This window comes from Lineus longissimus, chromosome 14, assembly GCF_910592395.1.
Source record: "Lineus longissimus chromosome 14, tnLinLong1.2, whole genome shotgun sequence".
Classification (NCBI taxonomy): domain Eukaryota; kingdom Metazoa; phylum Nemertea; class Pilidiophora; order Heteronemertea; family Lineidae; genus Lineus; species Lineus longissimus.
The window spans coordinates 16,014,761-16,038,377 of NC_088321.1; the positions used below are offsets into that span (position 1 = coordinate 16,014,761).

General features: G+C 41.6%; 1 protein-coding gene across 5 annotated transcripts in view; it reads left to right on the plus strand.

Annotated features, from left to right (window-relative positions):
• LOC135498651 (endoplasmic reticulum aminopeptidase 1-like) overlaps window positions 1-22,690 on the plus strand; it is a 67,419-nt gene extending 44,729 nt beyond the window's left edge. For 3 of the 5 annotated variants that reach the window (XM_064789032.1, XM_064789033.1, XM_064789037.1), the window contains 15 exons: window positions 73-349; window positions 2,025-2,145; window positions 2,381-2,535; window positions 2,664-2,777; window positions 3,132-3,266; window positions 4,482-4,613; window positions 5,146-5,315; window positions 14,468-14,547; window positions 15,027-15,210; window positions 15,577-15,724; window positions 16,116-16,294; window positions 16,896-17,063; window positions 17,590-17,733; window positions 18,085-18,160; window positions 19,272-22,690. In XM_064789032.1, coding sequence (XP_064645102.1) covers window positions 73-349; window positions 2,025-2,145; window positions 2,381-2,535; window positions 2,664-2,777; window positions 3,132-3,266; window positions 4,482-4,613; window positions 5,146-5,315; window positions 14,468-14,547; window positions 15,027-15,210; window positions 15,577-15,724; window positions 16,116-16,294; window positions 16,896-17,063; window positions 17,590-17,733; window positions 18,085-18,160; window positions 19,272-19,418 — 2,230 coding nt within the window. In that variant the 3' untranslated portion in view covers window positions 19,419-22,690. Of the gene's footprint in view, window positions 1-72; window positions 350-2,024; window positions 2,146-2,380; window positions 2,536-2,663; window positions 2,778-3,131; window positions 3,267-3,314; window positions 3,450-4,481; window positions 4,614-5,145; window positions 5,316-14,467; window positions 14,548-15,026; window positions 15,211-15,576; window positions 15,725-16,115; window positions 16,295-16,895; window positions 17,064-17,589; window positions 17,734-18,084; window positions 18,161-18,365; window positions 18,442-19,271 lie in introns of all 5 variants that reach the window. The other 2 variants (XM_064789035.1, XM_064789036.1) reach the window with 2 other exon arrangements.
• The last annotated feature ends 927 nt before the right edge of the window (window positions 22,691-23,617 follow it).

A 23,617-nucleotide genomic window follows, 5' to 3' on the forward strand; every position in this document is an offset into this window, starting at 1 on the left:
ACCCACCCTGAAAACCAGTTTGACCGGTCATTTTAGCCAAGATTTCAATACTTTCAACGTCTGTCTTTACAGATATTTAGCAACGACCCATTTTGAACCAACCGATGCCAGGGCAGCGTTTCCATGCTTCGACGAACCGGCCATGAAAGCCAACTTCACGATGTCGATCATCCGCTCGCCGCACTACACCGCCCTGTTCAATATGCCAATCCAAAAGACGGAGAATTACCAAGATGGCCTCCTGATCGACCATTTTGATACGACCGTCAAAATGAGCACGTACCTCATCGCGTTCGTTGTGTGTGATTTCAAACACATCACGAACCACACGAAAAACAACAATATCACGGTAAGAAATACCGTTTAGAATAAACAGCTGTTACAATCACTTCTAAAGTAAGCTCATCCCGTGGCTTTTAAGCACGTCATGAAACCTCTGCCCTGATCTCTACTGTAGTACCTGTAGGTTCTTACCGCTGGCCGCCAAACACATCAATGAAACCGCATACTAATCAGTTTTTACTGCAAATCTATTCTAACATAGTTGTATTTGATATTGATTTTTGTATTTTCATCACTTTGAAGTCGAATGCCGTCATAATTTGATTAATCTTCAAAGCTTTGCCTTAAGAAATACCTTCTTGTTCTCTGAGTTGAGTAAAGGAAGTACATGATTTACAATGGCCTGTCGCGGGTAAACACATTCCAAGTTATGTGATTCCAGTAGTAATGAGGAGATTTTCTTGAAGAAACGACATCACCGTTAGAATGAACGTATTCACGAGGTTGTAGGGAACACTCTACTGATTTTTCATTGGATTGTTATTAGCTCACCTCTTAGCAGAGGTGAGCTTATCCCATACCGTGGCGTCCGTCGTCCGTCGTCGTCGTCGTCGTCGTCGTCGTCGTCGTCGTCGTCGTCGTCGTCGTCGTCGTCGTCGTCCGTCGTCGTCCATCGTCCGTTAGCAGGGCACGTTTCGTAACTGTCAGAGCTATTGAGTTGAAACTTGGTACACATGTACCCTTATGTAATGACACCTTGGAGACCAAGTTTCGGTCCGATTCGTTTCATGGTTTGGCCACCAGGGGGCCAAACGTTAAAAGTGAAAATATGCAATATCTCCCTCAATAGTAGTCGGGAAATTTTGAAAAAAATATGGTAGGTACTTCTAGCAAAGGTGCATCATATATCCTCCGGGTTTTTGATTTGACCTCCTTTTCAAGGTCACAGAGGTCAAATGGTGTAAATTGGCCGTTAGGATGTAACGATGGCACGTTTCTAAACTGCAATGACTATTGATACCAAATTTGGTACACATTTATCCCTTATTCAGGTGATCTCAGGGACCGAAGTTTGGTCCAATATGATTCACCACTTGACCACCAGGGGGCAAAATCCAAAAACCTTAAAAATGTGATTATTCCTTAACTTCTTGCCCGATTGCCACCAATTTGATATCATGGGTACATCTAACCACCATACAGTATATGTCACACGGGTTTTTAATTTGACCTTCTTGTCAAGGTCACAGAGGTCAAATGACGTAAATTCGCCGTCAGGCCGTAACTATGGCACGTTTCTTAACTGCAATGACTATTGATCACAAATTAAGTACACATGTACCCCTTGGTCAGGTGATCTCAGGTACCGAAGTTTGGTGCGATCTGATTTGCTGTTTGGCCTCCAGGGAGGGGGCCAAATCCTAAATTCATCAAAATGCCATTATTCCTAGTAATGACTTGCCCGATTGGCACCAATTTTATATCATAGGTACATCTAATTCTAACAACCATTCAATGTGTCACCCGGGTCTTCTTTGATTTGACCTACTTTTCAAGGTCACAGAGGTCGAATGTACTGTAAATTGGCCATTTTGGGGAAATTGTAATTGCTTGGACCTACATCAAACCTAACACTACATGACAAAATACCATGCTCTTTATCCATCTTTCCTCCACATGAGGTGAGCACAATGGCCCTGGCCATTTCATCTTGTTTATATAGTTCATTTCTGTCTCACCAGGTGTCAGTGTACGCACCCCCGGAGCTGATCGACCAAGCGCACTTCGCCCTAGCCGCTGCAACAAAGATTTTGGATTACTATGAACATTTCTTTGGCGTGAAATATCCTCTACCAAAACAAGGTACACTTCCTACTTTATTTCTGAGGAGCTACAGGTCTGAGGCTTTTCTTCTGGGAGTGCACACTCAGTCAACCACGAACCTATATTGCAAAGCTTTGCCAATATAAAGTTTGGACAGATAAGTGTCAGATCATCATCATCATCATCATCATCATCAGCTTCTCAAGAACTCTACGAGGAGACTTTGCTGACATCAAACCGACCCTATCATAACATTTATTTGCCCCCTTTTCAGATCTGATTGCGATTCCCGACTTTGCGGCCGGTGCCATGGAGAACTGGGGCCTGATCACGTATCGTATGACGGCCATTTTGTTTGACCCGGCGGTGTCATCGTCACATGATGAACAGTGGATTGCGATGGTGGTCGCTCATGAGTTGGCGCATCAGGTAACGATAATGATATTAGACGTTGCGGTAGATGCCATCGATTACAGCCCGTCAAGCCTTGAAATATTTCATCAGTAGCATTTCTGTTGTGGATTATTGACCTTGACCATTGACCTTTGTCCTTTCAGTGGTTTGGTAACCTTGTGACCATGAAATGGTGGAACGACCTTTGGCTGAATGAAGGATTTGCAAGTTTCGTCCAGTACATCGGAACTGATGTCTTCAAACCAAAATGGAAAGTGGTAGGTGATGAGCTCCACCTCATCGAAACATCTAACTTGGAACCAAAACTTGCGTTCTTTATAGAGAGGTGTCCTTAGTAGAGAGGTGACCGCTAAGGGAGGTTCCAATGTATATTTGATAATTAGAGAATATCTATGGGATGGAGATCATTGGCGTAGTGGTTAGAGCACCAGGCTCATGATCAGGAGGTCGTGGGTTCAACTCTCCAAAGAATAAGCTGTTTTCTAGTGTGAATAACTTCAGTGGAATGCTATAACCTGCAGTGTGTGATTATTGGCTATAAATGTGAATGTCTTTTTCTCTCAAAATCACCACAGTTTCTTCTATAATATAACTTTGACACTTTTTTTCAGTTTGACGAATTTGTCACGGACACTTTGCAGCCGGCTTTAAACTTGGACAGTTTGAGTAACTCCCACCCAATCAGCGTACCGGTGAAGAATCCTAGCCAAATCAACGAGATATTCGACGCAATTTCATACAAAAAGGTACACTACAAATGATCGTAAATCATCATTTTCATAATTCATTTTCAGTTTGATGAGTTTGTGACAAGTACATCACTAACAGCCCTGAATCTGGACTCGTTAAGTAACTCTCACCCGATTAGTGTAACCGTTAAAAACCCGAATCAGATCAACGAACTTTTTGATACCATCTCATACGAAAAGGTAATGTACACTCTTGGTCAAAAGTGAATCACCACCTTAGTTTTCTGAATATCTTCCTAACTGTACTCTGTAGATGCATCTTACCCACATAGTTGGCATGCCAGTTTCACCTCATATGTAGTGTTTTTCATATCGTTGTGGTCAAAGGTACTTAGTGAACTCATCCAGTTGGTGTGCAACTTCCACCCCATTTAGTTGGCGTGCAAGTTTTCCTGGCTCATTTGGCGTGCCACTTTCACCAAACTGTTTGGCATAACGTGTTTACTCACATAGTTGGTATGCAGTTCACCCACTTGTTTGGCGTGTCTATTAAGTAGAATTGGTGATATGAGTTGCAAAGAATCCCTTTTCTGCTCTATTTTCGGGTTATCCCGAAAGCAAATGTGGGGAAGTCGACGATCTTTAGATCAAAATTATGTGCTGAAGATATTTGGAAAATTAAGGATTCTGGTAAGTATTTTCCTTTGGCGAAGCCTGTACATTTGAATAGACTTTCTTTGTTACAGTAACCCCCCTTCCCCCCCTACTTGTGTATGAGATAGACTTTCTTTGTTACAGTAACCCCCCTTCCCCCCCTACTTGTGTATGAGATAGTCATCCCCCCCCCCCCCCCCCCCCCACGTCCACCCACAGTCTCACAACTTCATCTTCCAGCTGGCCGTGAACTTGTGGCCCAACCTTGGTGCATGAATCCAAACCTGTAGCGTATTTTTTCGAGACTGCCTGTTGCATGCCATTGTGATTACAGTGATCTTAAAGGGACAACTTGGGAATGAGATCCGTCGGGTTTTCATACAAATATGGCTTCCAGCAGGACCATGACTTCTCTAAGTCATTGAACTACTATTTCAGAAGATAAAGTTTGTGCACTAATTTTGACTTGACTCAATACCCAGGGCTGAGAAGTTGATTTCTGGGACAGATACCAAGAATAAGGTAGCTTTGAGATCCAGTTGCAGAAAAATGATTATGATTTTGAACCTTTGACCTCCTTCCCCATCCCGCTCCAACAATTCTTTATATCTATGACAGGGTTCGTCGTTAATTGGCATGGCTCAAGACTTCCTTACGCCAGAAGTCTTACAAGACGGGCTCAAACACTACCTCGATAAGTACAAGTACGGGAATGCGGAAAACAAGGATCTCTGGGACGCACTTTCAAAGGTTCGTAAAGTGAGAAATTGTAAAGTACCCCGCAAACCAGAGATCGCAAAACATCTGTCACTGCGACGTGCGACAAGGAGATCTCTGGTCTGCAGGTACAAGCAGTAGCTATGGCTTGACTTTGATCGCAGGTGATAGCGGTGACTCACTCTTGTTACCAGGATCATTGAACAGCAAGTTGTTGCCAATTTTCCCTGGAAACTCCTCGATTTGACTATGCCAGGCAGTGTGGCTTCATTGGGGGAGTTTCACAGTGATAGGCTCGATCAATCTCCTACACCTGGCCAAATGTCAAATATGTGCAGCATTTTGAACATACAGTGGAACCTTGGTAACACGACCACTCATGGGACCGAGGTTGAATGGTCGCTTTAGTGAAAAAAGGATTTGGACTTCATCTGTAGCATGACAAATTGCCGCAATCAATTTCTTAACAGAAATCATGGCAGCATTCGTCTTTTCAGTTATCATCATTGCACATTTTAGAATGCTTCAATGTGTGGCCTCCTCTTGATCGAGGATCTTCTTTCAGGCCAGTAAGACAAAGGTCAACGTCTCCGAGGTGATGAATACATGGACGAAACAGATGGGCTATCCCATCGTGACCTTGACCCGCGATGAGCAGGTTTTGAAAGCTTCACAGCAGAGATTCCTCCTAAATCCATCGCTCGCTCCGTCGACTGAATTCTCATCAGATTACGGGTAAGCACCAACGTTATTTGTTGTATGACGTTAGATTGCAAAACAGTGCTAGATAAGATGTCAAAACATCGAGCATGCCCTGTCTGGTTGGCAAAACATGTTTTGGCAAGCCATTTCCAGTAGATTTGGGATCCAAATTCAACAAGGCCTGATGGAACTGGCTGACAACGTTATGGAGTAAAGAATTCGGGGGGAGGGCTCTGTCAATGTGCAAGATTCACTGGGTTAACTGCCATGATTTTTGGCTCACCTGTGAGCCTTTACCATCACGCAGTGTCCGTCGTCGTCCGTCGTCACCTGTGAGCCTTAACCATCACGCAGTGTCCGTCATCGTCCGTCGTCGTCATCGTTAGACATGGGTGGCACGTTTTGTAACCACTGAAGCTATTGAACTCTAACTTGCTACACATGTACCCCCGGGTGATTGCTACTCAGAGGCCAAATTGCGGTCTCATTGTCATAAAGGTTTCTTGAGTGATATTTCTATCTGACCTTCTTGTGATTGTCCCAATCTTATGATGAATTAATTAAAACTTGGCCACTAGAAAATCCTTATTTTGTCATTTTGTACTCATTGGCTCACTGTCTATACAACACCGCTGTGTCCGTCGTCATCGTCGTCGTCATTGTCTATATCCTGTTTCAAAAACAGTGGCATGTTTCTTAACCGCTGGAGTTATGAACTTGACATTTTGTACACAGGACCCCTCAGGTCAGGTGACCTTTGACAATGAATTTTGGTCCGATTTGATTCTTGACTTAATTACATGCTTACAAAAGAGTAGAATGTGTTTAGGACAGTCGAGATAGTTTTTACAAGTGTGTCATGTGTGGAATAGTAAGGGGGCATCTTCGTAAAGGAGCAAGGATATCTGGGTTCAAAAGCTGAATCGACACTGAATGTTAACACCTTGAGTGTATAGCGATGTACAGGGTGGCCCAGAATTATTTTTCCTCACACAATGGATACACAATAGAATTCTATTGTCCAAAGGAAAATAATTCTGGGCCTCCCTGTAGATAGATCTACGTCTATTACACCCAACCATTCAGTGCCCAATGACGCTATTCTACATTGTTGAACAGGTGGTCTCATTGACTGTGGCAATCCCCTCTTTGAAACGATGTCAACTACACAAGCGGCATCTGGTGTGCCGGTCCTGAACCGAAGAAGTTCTATACATCATCTTATCTAACGAAATGAATGTCGAGTCTATTATAGCAGTGAACAATGAAGATGAAGAATTTCAATCTACCTCTGTCTTCTTTACTTTGTCTGGTGACAACATCAAGAGGAATCAATGGAGAAAAGAAATTTTGTCTCTTTCACAGTATCAGTCTGGGCGGCCGTACATCATGCCCAGGTCCTTGATGCTCGCATTATTGCATTTCCTTATTTAACTATGATAATAATAATAATAATAATAATAATAATAATAATAATATAATAATAATAATAAACTTTTATTAATGATTAAGGCCATCGGCCCCTTACAATAATACAAATAATTATATCAGGCAATACAACTCAAGATGACAAAACAAAATAATACAATTAGAATTCGAGTCTCCTACCCCTACTCTTGTATAGAAAAACTGACAAATTACACAAGGTTTCTGCACACTAACTATTCATTGAGGAGACAAAGGAATACATCGTTGGCACAGAGAAAGGTAACAATCTGGTACAAAGATATTGCAAAAATGCACATACATTCAAAACATAAACTAGCTCTCAGCAAGAGCTTGCGGCGGTGAAGTGCAGAAAGCAAAAATGACAAGTTGGTGAAATAGGGAGGGATTTTATTCACAGATTGAAAATGCTTTGACTTAGTGAATGTTCAATGGAGTAAGGCATTTAATAGGAGAAGCTTCCCGTTCACTTTTACAGTAGAAACCATGAAATCAAAAAAGGAATGTCTGTGGAAATGAGCTGTTTTTGATAAAAATCATTTGATGTTGGAAAATAGATATGTTTACATGGTTGAAGGGAAGTGAAGGAGCAGACTGCTCTATAGTGGAGTCTGTCATTCATAATAATCACTGGCACCCTGGCTACTGAACGATTGGAAGCTCATGTCGCTACCAAGTGTGACGTGACTGCGTATTCTAACTGTGAAGATGCTCCACCATAGATCTCATCTTTCTGATGAGACGTCCAGAAATAGAGCCAGGATCCTCACTGTCCATGTCATCTGTATCAAGTTTTAAAAAAGTGGTACGTTTCTTAACTGCTAGAACTCTCCAGGTCAGGTGACCTCAGACACTGATTTCGGTCCGATCTGATTCTTGACTTAGCCATCAGCAGGCCAAAAGTGAAAACCTAAAAAGTGTGATATCTCTCTTATAAGTGAATCGTTTTCAATAATGTTTTTATGGTAGGTATTCCGATGTGTTAATGGTGTAAATTGGCTGTGAGTGTAAGTATGGCACATTTCTTAACCGCAAAAGCAATGAACCTGAAATTTGGTACACATGACTCCCTACGTCAGATAACCTCTGACAACGAATTCCAGTCCGATCTGATTCTTGACTTCAAAACTGAAAAGGTAAAAAGTGCAATATCTTATCAATTACTCGTTTTCAATAATATTGTTACGGTAGGTACTCCTTCTTGCAACTGCACAGCAAATAAGTCATGTCTAGGTCCCACAGTCTGTACAATACCGCAGTGTCCGGCGTCTGTCGCCCTAGTCGTCATAGTCGCCGTAGTCGTCAGTCGTCAGTCATCAGTCATCCGTCATTGTCTGTCATCGTTCGTTGTCGTCTGTATCCTGTTTCAAAAACCGTGGTACATTTCTTAACTGCTACATGTAGTAAGTCTATGAACTTGAAACCTTGTACACAGGCCCCTCCAGGTCAGATGACCTCAGACAATTATTTCGGTCCAATCTAATTCTTGACTTAGCCATCAGCAGGCAAAAAATGAAAACCTAAAAGGTGTGATATCTCTCTTATAAGTGAATCATTTTCGATAATATTTCCTAGCAAGGATACATCACATATCATACGGGTTATTGATTTGACCTACTTTTCACTAAGGTCACGTAGGTCAAATGGTGTAAATTGGCTGTTTGAGTGTAAATATGGCACGTTTCTTAACCGCTAAAGCTATGAACCTGAAATTTGGTGCACATGACTCCCCATGTCAGATAACTCGGACAATGAATTCCGGTCCGATCTGATTCTTGACTCCAAAACTGAAAAGGTAAAAAGTGCAATATCTCTGCATGAATTCTTAACCACCAAATATCTAGCGAAATACAAATACTTGTGATCATTACTGAAAAATGTGAAAAAGATTGAAAGAATCTCACTGAAAAGCTTTTGTGCAGCATTGAAATGGCATGAAACGATTGACAAAGCCATCAGCTGCATTGAGACTGAAGTCAGGGGCAGGTTTGCTGTGTGACCATGGATATCATTTATCTTTCCTGTGTCCTTTCATGGTAGACTTCGTGCATTAATCTCGCTGTGTGGCTCCAGACTTGAAACCAATGATGCCATTACTCTGTAACCCAGGCCGATAGACCAATTTGCCACCATTTGAACCAAAAAACCTCATTCTCTCTTCGGTCTGAAGTGGTCGGCTGATGCTCTCAGAATTTGATTCTTGTCTGAAAAGAAGAGACAACAAATAAATACTCTTGTTTAGACCTAACACCCATGACTTTGTTTAAATTGCTTCTTCAGCAGACATTTCCACCCTGGGCACAGCCCCAACAGTTTTATTCATCACCAACAATGGGTCAGGGCTTGAGTTAGAGTTTATTAATTGAGTTTAGAAAAGGGTCTAAAGTTTGATATGAGGCAACGCTACTGATCCACCTACATGTATCATATTGGCTCCAGTGTCATCATCATTGTGTGGCATTGATTCCTCTCTCTTCAATGATATAGTTCTATGGGGTCCTGAACTCTTGCGATATGTAGGGACTGGACCTGATCAACACTGCAGGAGTATAAAGCAGTAAGTACAACTTTCAAACAGACTAAAACACTGGAAGATAAAAAACGAAGAATTATAATTTTTTACCAATTTGGTGGGAAAAGTGCATAATTCTACCTTAAAGAACAAAAGAAACATTTGTCTGAACTTTACAATCCCCGATTGACGTAACCCTGCAGAACAACGCAACATGTAGTAACAATAAACAAGCCTGCCAACCCCATTGGTTGATAGGTGACTACACTGGTTGATTACACTGGAACTCGTTTTAGTCCATCGGTTGTCCTCATGGCTCATTTTGAAGTGCCTATGTCTTACGGTTACAAAACATGCACCAGGTTGACGGATGGGGGAAGGACAGACACCATTCTGTGGTGATGGATGGAAGGACAGCTACCATCCTGTGTTCATGGATGGAAGGACAGACACCATTCTGAATAGTTATCGTGCTAAATTTTTTGTCAAGGTCATTTCTTTGGCTGTTCTTCCTCATTGCCAGATTTGCTGTGCCTGTGTCTTACAGTTTCGGAATGTGCACCGTGTTGACGGATGGAAAGACAGACGCCATTCTGTGTTGACGGAATTCTGCCTTGACGGATGGAAGGACTGACACCATTCTGAAAAGATATCGTGCTAAAGAGAAACATGCATGATGATGATGGATGGAAGGACAGACACCATTCGGAATAGTTATCGTGCTAAATTTTTTGCCAGGGTCGTTTCCTTGGTTGTTCTTCCTCATGGTCAGGTATGAAGGGCCTAGGCCTGTGGTTGAGAGGCAACACGATTTCTTGCTTAATCAACACCTGAACTCATTTTAGTCCCTCTGACGTCACAATCCCGATTGCGGCCATACCGTATCGATCCTTTGAATAACTGGGACAATGGGCGATCAGTGGGACATGGAGTTCCATTCCCAAAATTACCAAGTCCTGACAAGCTTATAGACAAAACGTATAAAGTGCAAAATACCAAGACCAAGGGTTTCCTCAAGAAACATGCAGTAAGACTCGCATCGATCAACAACGACAAGAGAGTCCTTCCTCTACTGGAATATGCCCCAACACCTTCGTAACCCTACCACAAGAAACACCTAGACTGTCCTGTGTCTGGACGTTATGCAGTGGACAAAAGCATAATCTGTTCTGATCAGAGGATTGCGGCTGCGTTTCCTGTATCCGACGGTGAAACCACATTCGACTCACTATCTGCTCTATTAGAGAACTACTCTGGTTGCCAGACTGGCCCAGAGGATTGCGGCTGGGTTTCCTGTGTCAGACAAAGGAGCCACATTCGACTCACTATCTGCTCTATTAGAGAACTACTCTGGTTGCCAGACTGGCCCAGAGGATTGCGGCTGGGTTTCCTGTGTCAGACGACAGAATCACATTCGACTCACTATCTGCTCTATTAGAGAACTACTCTGATCAGACGATTAAAACCTGATCACTCGTGTCAGATGGCAAACCAAAGCATAGCATACATATTCTGACCAGAATACTGACCATTAAAAACATTGATAAAGATTCGAAGTGCCGAGGCCCGTCAAAGACCTCCAAGACAAGGATCAAAGTCTTGTGTTTATAAGTTACCATTGTATGCCTTAGAGATGGCAAAATGAAACTGTTTAGACAAGAAGTCTCTCCAAATGCCTCATAGAAGCTGAGGGATTAAAATCTTGTCTTTATTGGCTAACAAATGCTTACCCTTTCCAAAGACATCCTTTCGGGAGGTATAATTCCCACGGGAGTGACTGGCTCTTCCACCCTTCCCCCACTCCCCCCGTGCGAACGTATCATTAGATAAAGCCAGGTCCTTGAGATCGTGGTGGAATGTCAAGAAAAATTGCAAGCAGATGCCAGGGAGACCACTATCTGACATCCATAACAGCTTACCTCCCTCTTTAGCTAGTTACAGTCGGTGTGACACAACAGGCGAGTATAGTGGTTGCCATATTGATTGATTTATAACATCATTTGAAATATATCCCATCAAGAAATATGACAAAATTTATGTCATATTACACACCGATGAAGGATGAGGCCGATAAAAACAATAGAGTGGGAATGAATCACTTTTGGCAGTTCATAAAAAGTTAAAGATAGGATGAAGGTATATCCCAAAATTACCAAGACCACGGGTTTCCTCTGCAGAAACATACAGTAAGACTCGCATCGATGTTAAGTCAACAACGACAAGAGAGTCCTTCCTCTCCTGGAATATGCCCCAACACCTTGGTATCCCTACCACAAGAAAGATCTAGACTGTCCTGTGTCTGGACGTTATGCAGTGGACAAAAGCATAATCTGTTCTGATCAGAGGATTGCGGCTGCGTTTCCTGTATCCGACGGTGAAACCACATTCGACTCACTATCTGCTCTATTAGAGAACTACTCTGGTCGCCAGACTGGCCCAGAGGATTGCGGCTGGGTTTCCTGTGTCAGACGGCGGAATCACATTCGACTCACTATCTGCTCTATTAGAGAACTACTCTGATCAGACGATTAAAACCTGATCACTCGTGTCAGATGGCAAACCAAAGCATAGCATACATATTCTGACCAGAATACTGACCATTAAAAACATTGATAAAGATTCGAAGTGCCGAGGCCCGTCAAAGACCTCCAAGACAAGGATCAAAGTCTTGTGTTGATAAGTTACCATTGTATGCCTTAGAGGTGGCAAAATGGAACTGTTCAGACAAGAAGTCTCTCCAAATGCCTCATAGAAGCTGAGGGATTAAAATCTTGTCTTTATTGGCTAACAAATGCTTACCCTTTCCAAAGACATCCTTTCGGGAGGTATAATTCCCACGGGAGTGACTGGCTCTTCCACCCTTCCCCCACTCCCCCCGTGCGAACGTATCATTAGATAAAGCCAGGTCCTTGAGATCGTGGTGGAATGTCAAGAAAAATTGCAAGCAGATGCCAGGGAGACCACTATCTGACATCCATAACAGCTTACCTCCCTCTTTAGCTAGTTACAGTCGGTGTGACACAACAGGCGAGTATAGTGGTTGCCATATTGATTGATTTATAACATCATTTGAAATATATCCCATCAAGAAAATATGACAAAATTTATGTCATATTACACACCGATGAAGGATGAGGCCGATAAAAACAATAGAGTGGGAACGAATCACTTTTGGCAGTGCATAAAAAGTTAAAGATAGGATGTATAAGGTATATCCCAAAATTACCAAGACCACGGGTTTCCTCTGCAGAAACATACAGTAAGACTCGCATCGATCTTAAGTCAACAACGACAAGAGAGTCCTTCCTCTCCTGGAATATGCCCCAACACCTTTGTATCCCTACCACAAGAAAGACCTAGACTGTCCTGTGTCTGGACGTTATGCAGTGGACAAAAGCATAATCTGTTCTGATCAGAGGATTGCGGCTGGGTTTCCTGTATCAGACGGTGAAACCACATTCGACTCACTATCTGCTCCATTAGAGAACTACTCTGGTTGCCAGACTGGCCCAGAGGATTGCGGCTGGGTTTCCTGTGTCAGACGACAGAATCACATTCGACTCACTATCTGCTCTATTAGAGAACTACTCTGATCAGACGATTAAAACCTGATCACTCGTGTCAGATGGCAAACCAAAGCATAGCATACATATTCTGACCAGAATACTGACCATCAAAAACATTGATATGGACTGTATTAAATAATGCTCTAGCAGAGAGCAGGCAACTATTATGTCTTGAAATTTCTAAATCAGGAAAAAGGTTTCCAAATAGGGAAGTTACTAGACTCGGAACTTGGTGTGTGCTTGGCCATATGATCGCATTCGACTATCACTTCAACTACCACTTCAGACTTCATGGAAATATAGTAAACAGGCATCTTGGTTTGTTGTATGCAGTTTTAGCTCAATCAGTAAGAGGCAGAATAGACTGAAAGACACCTTGATAGAAGAGAAATTATACTTGCTCCTCTTGTACAGCTGACCATTAAACCGACATCTCTCTGGATGATGATCAACTGAAAGTAAAAATTAGAAGAGGGAACAGAAATATTCAAGTGTTGAAATCCAGTTTGGGTTCCTGGCAATGCTGATTACACTTCAACTTCAAATAAATCTCAAATGTTTGACATAAATGTGATCTTGTAGGTCATAATTGTGAGGCACTCACCTTTTTACACACTCCTCAGCCCAGGCACAAGCCATGTGCTCTCTGATTCCAAATGCACAGACCAGTTGGAACTGGTTCTGCTAATTAAGTCATGAGCATGTGACCAAACCCCATTCATTCCCCCCAGAAAACTGGTTGAGCTAATAGGGTCATTTGACCCTCTTAGTCTTTTCATTGAGGCATGTCCTAATGACTGTATTGTTGAATCTAATCTAATCCCTTGTCCATTGTCCAGTGTCCATTGTCCTGGGGTCCATTAGCAATGCCACTATTCTAATTCTTGTCCTTACAATGCCTTTCTTCTTCTATTAATAAAACTACTTGTCATGGATGATGATTGGATTAGTTTTCTGAAAGGAGGAATAATGTCATCATTATTGCATCTTGACCATCAAGATTTTTGCATCTTGCTCTATTAGCATTTGGCTCTATACTATAGAGCATGAATTCTTAACCACCAAATATCTATATGGTGAGCGCAATGGCCGCTGGCCTTTTCATTGAAGCTAGTGGTTGTACGTAGAGTGACAAAATGTTTATGGTGGGTGTATCTAATGAGGTTAAATGACATATCACCCGGGTTTTTGATTTGACCTTCTTTTCAAGGTCACAGAGGTCAAAGTTCACTAAATCACCGATAGGTGGCACGTTTCATTTCTATTTGAGCAAGAAGGTTCTCAATTTGTGAGGACAGGGACCCTCTATTCTACAAAGTTCTATGCTTTGTTGAGGCATCGTCATTACAAATATCAGTTTGTAAAAGTAAAGTTTGTTTATTAGAGTGTCACCCCTAATGAAAGGTCCAGCTAGCTTTGGCTTATGAGACACTCTTTACTTCAAAACTCCTCTCTCTAATGACCGGCTTCTGGTGAGAAGCCAGTTTTTTAACTAGCTGGCGGCTAACCAACCAGCCACATCGGAAAGAGGTTACCAGCGGGCCTCGAACCTTCGACCTTCCATTCACGAGGCGGACGCCTTAACCACTACGCCACCAAGATCGGTTTGTATATCTGGTGTTGTCTAATGACAAATAGCAAATGATGTTCTATTCCTCCAGATACACGTGGCATATTCCGCTGACCTACATCACCGATTCCATGTCAACAAAGGATCAGATCTGGATGCATCGTGGACCAGGTAGGCGGAAAGTGATAAAATCTTCTCCAAAGATGTGTAAACGGGCAATGGTAAACGGGGAGACTTACCTGTAAGGTAGAAATGGGACGATTTGCCGAGCGGGCAGGCTTTGAGGGACTTGTCTGTGAGACAGCGTGCTTCAGGAGGCTGGAGCGGTATGAGACCAAGTTGATCTGATCGATGCTTGGGAAGACTATGTTACCAGTGAAGAAGAGTTGAGCGCTGACCATCAACTAGGACATTAAGAGCTCTATAAATGATATTAAGCGATTTGTAATAAGTAGGAAAAAACTGGAGAGCTACGCTGTCGAAGAAAGTCGCCTTGTCTATCCCAAGAGTACGCTAGGAATCCAACCCAGGACCTCCGAGGTGACATGCCCCTACACGCGTAGGTGTTTCCTCTTGGCCACTCTGACAGCCCCAACAGTGTTCCTAGTTATACATCTGTGTAGTCACTGATGAAGTGTTTCATTTTCCAGGAGCGATAGGCCTACCCAAAGCCTGGAAGTGGTACAAGGCAAACGTCAACCAGTCAGGATTCTACCGCGTGAATTACCCCCAAGAAAACTGGAATGCTCTGATCAAACAGTTGAAGGAGGATCATAACAAATTGTCTGCCTCTGATAGGGCGGGGCTGGTAGATGATGCATTTGCTTTAGCACGGTAAGGAAATTAAATGTCGGAAATGGTACCATGAGAAAGTGCTGATCAAGAGCTTTCCAACGAATGGTCAGGTCGATAGGTTTACAATGTTACCAATAGAAAGTGCTCCTTGTGAGAGAAATTGACTGGCCCAATTTGCCCTGATGACTCCACAGGCTGAGAGAAAACTTCTTCAGCTCATTTGAACTCTAATAGTCTTCATCTTCTGCATACAGTTCTGTTATCTGGTGACTCACCACACATCACCAAGTAAGTCTACACCTAGTGACGCCAAGGACACTATCCTATAGTCGCATATCTTCGCACCTACTGGCTCTGAGAGGATGTCATTGCTACCTTCAGCTTATGATCATTCCTCCCTTTCAGAGCTGGGAACATTACGCAGGTTACGGCACTCGAACTGACCAAGTATCTGGAGAACGAGGAAGAATACACACCATGGCGAGCGGCAATCGCCGTCCTGGATTATATCAAGAAGGTTCTGGAAGGATCAGAGGGATTTGAATATTACACTGTAAGTTAAGTCCTTTGGCATTTACTTTCAGTATTCAGGAGACGATTCCACAGCAATTCACAGGCCTTGCCTTTTATAAGGCACTCGGCACCTTAGTGTAACTTAAACTGACCTCCTTTTATGTTGACTTTGGACATTGATGAGCAAAACTCCAGCAACCACCACGCAATGACCCAACGTCCATCCCCAGTTCACCCCTTCATCTCTGTCCCAAAACTGATTGGAAAAGTGACCTGGCATGCCTTCTTGATGTCATGTCGCTTTGACAAACCAGATAAACACAACGCTTCTAACCTGCTATGTCCAATCTGTCGTGCAAAGCCTACTAAAGTGAAGTGTGTATTGGCTGTAGCAGGGCCTCCTTTGATCAAGTTCCATCTTCTTCTTCCAGAAATATCTTCAGAATCTTATGAAGAAGCAGATTCGTGTACTCGGTTGGGAGGACAAGGGATCACACCTACAGAAATACCTCCGCTCTCTTCTGCTTTACTCAGCCGTGAGAACTGGGGATACGGATATCGCACAAAAGGGACGAGAGTTGTTTAGGCAGTGGATGGAGAATGGTACAAAGTGAGTATGATTTTGCCAACTGCTTGTGAAATGAAAAGGTTTGGGTAAAAGTAGGAAAGATTTGGGTGGTCTTGAGAAACATCTTTGCTGCCTTCCGCTCTACTCAGCTCTTGACCCTCTGCTGTCTCAGCCAATGTTCCTTAGCTGTTTTCTTACATGGTCTCTTGTTTTGACCCTCTACTGTTCGTTGTTTCACTGTAAAACAGGAAAGATTTGGGTCTTGAGAAACATCTTTGCTCCCTTCTGCTCTACTCAGCTCCTGTTTCAGTTCCTTGTTTCGCTGTTTCGTCCCGTGGGTCAAGAAAATCTTGGAGCAAATGGCCTTGAAATAACATCATTGTTTTGTCCCACCGCCACGACCAGAGTTCATTCTACAACCATATTCGCTAGGGCTGTTCTGGCCTATGGTTCAAAATGATCTTACAGCAAGAGGCCAGGAAAGTACTTAACAGTTTCGTCTCACCTGCATGGCCAGTTCAGCCTATTGCCATTTTCACCCATTGCTGTTGTGCCTGATCAGTCATGAGCCAAAACAACCTGGCTCCCTTGTAACTTCGCAACAAAAGCGATTTAATCCTGTCAATTTCATCATTTCCTTTAGGATCTCACCAAATTTAAGGTCGACCGTCTACCGAGCGGGGGTCCAGTACGGTGGAGAAAAAGAATGGAATTACTGTTATCATATTTTTAACACGACCGTCATTCCGGTTGAAAAGTCTCAGATGCGGCAAGCACTGTCTATGACGAGGGATGCTACTCTTTTGAATAGGTTAGTATAAGATAAAGACCAAATCAAGACTTTTGTTGGAAACCCAGTTGATTTCCACGGCTGTTTTTGCTTGTTCAACATTGCCAAGTACTCCAGGGACAAACGCTTCCAAACGTAATCAACGAAGACTTGTGTTTGACGCCAGTGACTCCCGAAACCAAGGCCAGCGTCCCAGTTTCTGCAAATGTGTGTGATTTGTGTTGTGGTGGAGGAGCCCTTGTGGATTAGACTTGCAGTGAAGAGGTCCCTGGTTCAAACCCGACCGTCGGCTTCAGATTCTAAGCAGGTCTCTTTGTCTCACTTGCATTACTCCACCCAGATGTATAAACGGGTACCGGTCAGAATGCTAGGGTTGTAGCGCTGATTGAGCAGCTCGTCCGAGGTCTTCTGAGAGGTTTCAGAATAGACCAGGGCTAAAGGGTGAAGGCGATGACACCTCTTCCACAAGTGATTTCAACAAATAACACCAAAACTGTTTTTACGATGATGTTAAAGTCTATTGATTATCAAACTTTGTTCTCTTTAGGTTATTACGGATGAGTCTCGAGCCAGACAAGATTAAACCTCAAGATACGACCGGCGTTATAATGTCCATCGCACATCACTCAGCAGCCGGGAGGATTCTCGCGTGGGACTTCATCAAGCAACATTGGGAAAAAATTACTAAAAAGTGAGTAGCGTGGAACCTCCTTTAGCGGACACCTCTCTATTAGGACACGTCTATTGTGAGACACCCTCTCTTGTGAGGCCGCTGCTATGGGTACCACATTGGTGTCCAGTCAATTCACCTCTCTAATCAGGACACCTCTCTATTAGATACAGCATTCGTCCTTATTTGAGAGGTTATATTACCCGTAATTTCTAGGTACAGAGAATTGGACATTACACGTTTCATTACAACAGGGGATATTTTACAACAGAGAATCTGTTGAATATTCTCCTTCAGGGCCAACACAACGATTCCACAATGTAATATGAAGGCCCTGAACATGCACAATCGTCATTATTATGATATTTCTAGGTATGGAGAATCGGATGTTACACGTTTAATATTACAAGTAGGGGGTCATTTTACTACAGAATACAGATATGAAGAGGTAGGTTACTCATGTTACCATAGTAACTAATGTGTTTTGTTAAAGGGGAAATGACATTTGCTAATTCTAGGATTGTTGAACTTTGCCATGGAGAGTTAAGATCCTGTTTAGCATCGCTATGGCAAAGCTAACAATCCAAGATTTGCGAATGTTTTTTCCTATTTAATCTTTCGGAAATGCTAATTGTGTTATTTCGTTTTTTTAGTACAAGTGCTTTTCACGTTGCTAGACTACTGCAAAAAGTCCCTGGGAAATTTGCGACAGAATACCATTATAATGAGGTATATTTTCTGGGATTTGGCATGGTTGATGGTGTGGGACAGAGAAGGGTTGAGGAAAATGGTCAGGTTGTTGGATAGGAGTCGCGTTGTTTAGTCAAGACATGATATGTCATGCCTTGGTGTCAATGCTCTTTGCATGTAGTAAAATCAATATGGAGTCAGTTGGTGTTTTGAATGATTTGGGGAGGAGTCATAGTATGTATGATTTGGATGGATTTCATTAGATATGTCACATGATGTGGACTGCATGGTTTAAAGAAAAAAATGGAAAAAATTCTGAGAGAAGGGTTTATGTACTTTATTAGAATATGGATATGATCATGTGTGGAAGAGACTATTATAGTCCCTTTAAGGGTTTGAAAAAGGTACGGGTAATATTTGTTGGAACTGAGAAGGTGCATGTCCCTTTTATGGGTTTGAAAAAGGTACGGGTAATATTTGTTGGAACTGAGAAGGTGCATGTCCCTTTTATGGGTTTGAAAAAGGTACGGGTAATATTTGTTGGAACTGAGAAGGTGCATGTCCCTTTTATGAGGCAGTAATTGGAGGTAGACTTCTTCTATTGGAAGGGGATGCAGGGATTGCAGAGTGGTGGGTTTGGGTGAAATTCGTGAAAATGACGAGATTTCAAAAATTCAATTCCTATGAAGTTTGATGTAATGATCTTTTCAATGTTCAAGACTTTTTACTACTTAAGTTGTTTTGATTGCAATACCTTACCCACCGTGGCTAAGTCAAGTCCATGCAGAAGTGTGATTTATCGGCACTAGTCTGATCTGGTCACAGAGGTGTTTTATTTGGCATTGAATTAATCATTTTAAAATTTTCAGGTGAAAAGTTTCTTAGAGTGTAAGAAGAAGATCTGTAAGGGAGCGCGCGCAACGAAGCAGGCTTTGGAGTCGATAAAAACGAGTATAAAATGGCGGGAGACGTACGAGGAGAGCGTAACAAAATGGCTGAAGGAGAACACCCAATAGGAACGCAGGATTGAACGTGATATCGGGGGCCAAGGGGCACACGCAGCGATCGGCGTCAAAAGATCAAAAAAGGGAAAGTCATGGAACCTGGAAGATCTAGCTTAATCTATGGAAGACTATTGTTAAGCTTGGTGCCCATGAATACAGATGAATGCTATCTGTCCATGAAATGAACATTCCACTTTTCATATGAGCATTATTTATGTTAACAGTGACTGTCTTGGCAGAATAATCACGTTGTATTCTCAATTTTGCGTCTCAGATAAGGGAACGCCAACTGCATTTTCCTTAATGCAGTGAGCAAGGTGAACCTTGTCCTCCCCCAAACACACATTTTCCAGAAATTTTTCACTGATTATAAGCGACTTTCTATGAAAATTATGAAGGTTTTCGAAACAACATATTCTTCAGGTCAGAGAAGAGGAGGGTACAAGGTTAATCTTGACCACTGTATAATACCATGCTTCAATTCAATACTTTCCATAATATTTATGTTCCCAAGCATTTTTCCAGGACAAAGCTGATCGTTATAAACCATGGCAGTTGCCGTGGTTACCTTGTTAACTTCTTTGAGTTAGTTTTGCCAAGGAAACATGCTATAGTTGTTGATTTTACTGTAAATATGTCATGATATTCTGTATATATCCAGTTTTAAGTCGTTGTCAATGATGTTTTTTCATGTGAGATGTGAAAAAAGACCATTATCTAGAAACATGAAAATGAAAGGACCCACAAACATATCCAGGCTCACAGTGTAGCAGTGAACCTTTCAATATACTATTTATATTTATTGTCTCGTCTTATATCAAAATTGGCTATGAAAAACTCAGGTTTATTTCATTCAATCAAAACTAAAGCCATTCCTGCTATGGTTACGAGGATAATGTCCTTTCCTCGTTTAAAACTTGATATGTATAGCGCTTTGGTGTTTTTGCATATCAAATTGCAGCCATGTTATGTTCCCATAGCAACATGTATGGTTGCTATGGTCATTTTTAATTTGATATATAAATGCCTAGCAACCATGTGTATTTCCATTGACCTATATATGTAGCTGCTATGATTGTTTGTTAATCAAGACATGTATGCCTAGCAACCATTGTGTGTTTCCTTAACAACTACTAAAAACCCTATAAAGTGCTATAAAGTGCTATGGACGTTTGTATGATATATTAAGGCATAATCGTGTACATTATTGCCCCAGTGCGGGGTAAGAAGACTATATTTATAACAAATAATATAAATAATATAAAGATTGTTTTGTGTTCAGACGTGAGGCTAATTTTGAGAATTGGCCTTGCATGTTGGTTGCTGAGCAACCAGCATATCAATATGAAAATCCTAAATTGTTGTCATAAAAGATAGTTTGAAAGTTGTTTGGAAACTAAGACTGAATACATGTATTGTAGACAAAGAGTCAAAGTGTACCTTTTGTAATATATATATAGTGGAACCTCCCTTAGTGGACACCTCTCTATAAGGACACTTGTTTTGGTCCCAAATTGGTTGTTTCCCGTTCAATTTGACCTCTCTAATCAGGACACCTCTCTATTAAGGACAGCACTTGCAGTCCCAAGGGTGTCCTCAATAGAGAGGTTCTACTGTACAATCAGTTTACTGATAAGTGCCAAAATGGCGGTTATCAGTCGGGAATTTATCATAGAAAATCTTTTTGTCGTTAGCTCAGTTCACAGTGTACATTTGCTAGTGATTGGTTGAGGGCGTGGACATGGACATTTCACTTGCTGTTTATGACACCAAAATAAAAGCACAGATTGGGGTTTTCACTAGTAAGCTTGGTTGCTAAGATATAGAAGGATGCCTTATTTGCTGTTCTTAGGCATGCATTTTAAAGCTTGATGGGCAAAGTTTTGGTGGATGTTAGTCAAAGTTGACTTTGGAAGGCCTTGAACTTGAAGTAAATGGCCTACTTTGAAACAGTTACACCTTATTCATATGTTATCTATCTTGATTTGTTTTCCGATGTACAAGAAAGTCATCATGTCATGTAGCTGCTCTTGTATATTCTGAAACCTTCTTAAAACCGTACAATCTTGCCTTTATAAACCAATGATAGGCCGTGTTTCTCTTTCTTGATAGTTGTTATTGTTGTGATTTATTGTATGTTATAGCACTTTCCCCTTGCTGTGGCCAACAATACTTTGAACAAAGGCACAGAGCATCATGTTGGGTCGTCCCCGGCCGTGCTGATATTCATGGCTAAGAACTTGAAACCAACATCCTTCTACGTTTGGTTGATCTTTAAACAGCCGGACAACAGGATTCATCAATATGCTTCTTTATTGGATCAGTCTTGTTGTACATAGATTATTGTGGACCTCGTCTACTCTGGTCTATCCTGACCTCTGATCTCTGTCTGTTAGAACTAGGAATCAAGCTAGAATTTATATCATTTTGTGTTTTGTTTTAGGTTACTAATGACATGAATGACCAAAATAAGGAACTCAATTCAGAGAATTGAGTGGGCGAATACGCCAAACATTCTGTAGTCATGGGGTTGTTTCTAAGAGAGACTAGCTTTAAGTCCTAGCAATCATCAACATTCTGTTAGTCATATGTATCGAACCACAACATACACCTACAACTTCTAGGAACTTGACCAGTGACGCACGGGTAAAGCGAAGTCCAGCCAGAAGTTTGGCAAGACTTTGGTCACCCATGTTGTGGTAACAACGTGGTTATATCGACAATCCCCATACGTAATACCAACATGGAATGCCTAATCCAGTTCCTTGTTGTAGAAATACAAGCCTAGCAGTGGTTCTAACATAGGGCTAACAACACAATTAATAATGACAATTTAACTAAATTAAATACAACCAAATATACCCTTGGTATCAAACTTGTCACCTACCTCTACAATCAATACTTAATTTTGTCCGCTCTTTAGATCTTAAAATGCTGTGTCAAAGTAATAAGCCAATTGAGGGGCGGCTGTACATAAGGCCTACTTCACATGAAGTAGACCTGTGTGCAGCAAACTGGCTTAATAACACTGACACAGTATCTTCTATATCTTGGATTGTTAGATCTTGGATGTGACTTACGGATCTCTTTAAATGAATAAGATTGGCATGGTCATACTGTCCTCCTATTCTTGAGATGGTGGCTGTTGACTTGTTTCAAAGAGGTTCAAAAATTAAAATTTAGGCGAGCGTTTACTTTTTGACCAGGTTACACTGTAAATATGGATACACATTAGGAATTGGGCTTGTATGTGGTTAGAAAAACAATAAATTATTTAGAAGATATTTCTGTTTTGTTATTATGCTTGCTACTGTAAGGTAATATTCAGTCGAGAGGTGACGGATTAGTTCCGACCTGCTGACAATATGGCTGATAGGACTAGTCTTTCGAAAGAGATCTCAGATTCACCATTGTAAAATCAGAGTTGTAAACTGACTGCATTATAAATTTCTTTGGTGACGTAGATGATGATTCCAATTGAGAGTTTTCAATTGTAAGATACTTTGGGGAAGATAAAGCTGCAAGAAGATCATTGAAAGATGGAAACACAAACCACAAGAGAGAGACACTTAAGTTTGTATGAGTACTAAGAAAGTTTCCTTTTCTAGACCTGTTCCATTTCGGTCTCTCGGCCTATTGGCTAAGATTCAGTTTGGAAAGCTTGGTTCAGAAGTCCTGTTCCATCTTGGTTTCTCGGCCTATTGGCTAAGATTCTGTGTGGACATCATGGATTTGTCACCTCAGCTGCATTCTCGGCCTATTGGCTAAGATTCAGCTGTGATGGAATTCTCCCTGTGGCCCCAAGGTCTGTGGAAGCTGGAAACATTTTATCATCAGTTGTGTATTTCCTGCATGAATAATGTGTTGGATGAGAAGAATACAAGTTGTGGAAATTGAGCAGATATACAGGAATTTTTTATTGAAAAACAGTATGGATATTGACAACTTTTCGAAAAGTAAAGGGGCACCTCTTGGATATTCCATGTCGCAAAATTAATGAGTTTATCACCAGAATCACACTTGCTAACTTGATATGTCACTAATTGAGACCTATAGTTGGTAGAGTATAGTAGAGACCACCACCTTAAAGACTTGTTTCAGAGACATCCTGTACTGTCTTCCCTAGCCCTTACATCATTTACAAGCAAAATCTCATTTGAAATATTGATATATGATTGAAATTGTAAACTGACTGCATTATAAATTTCTTT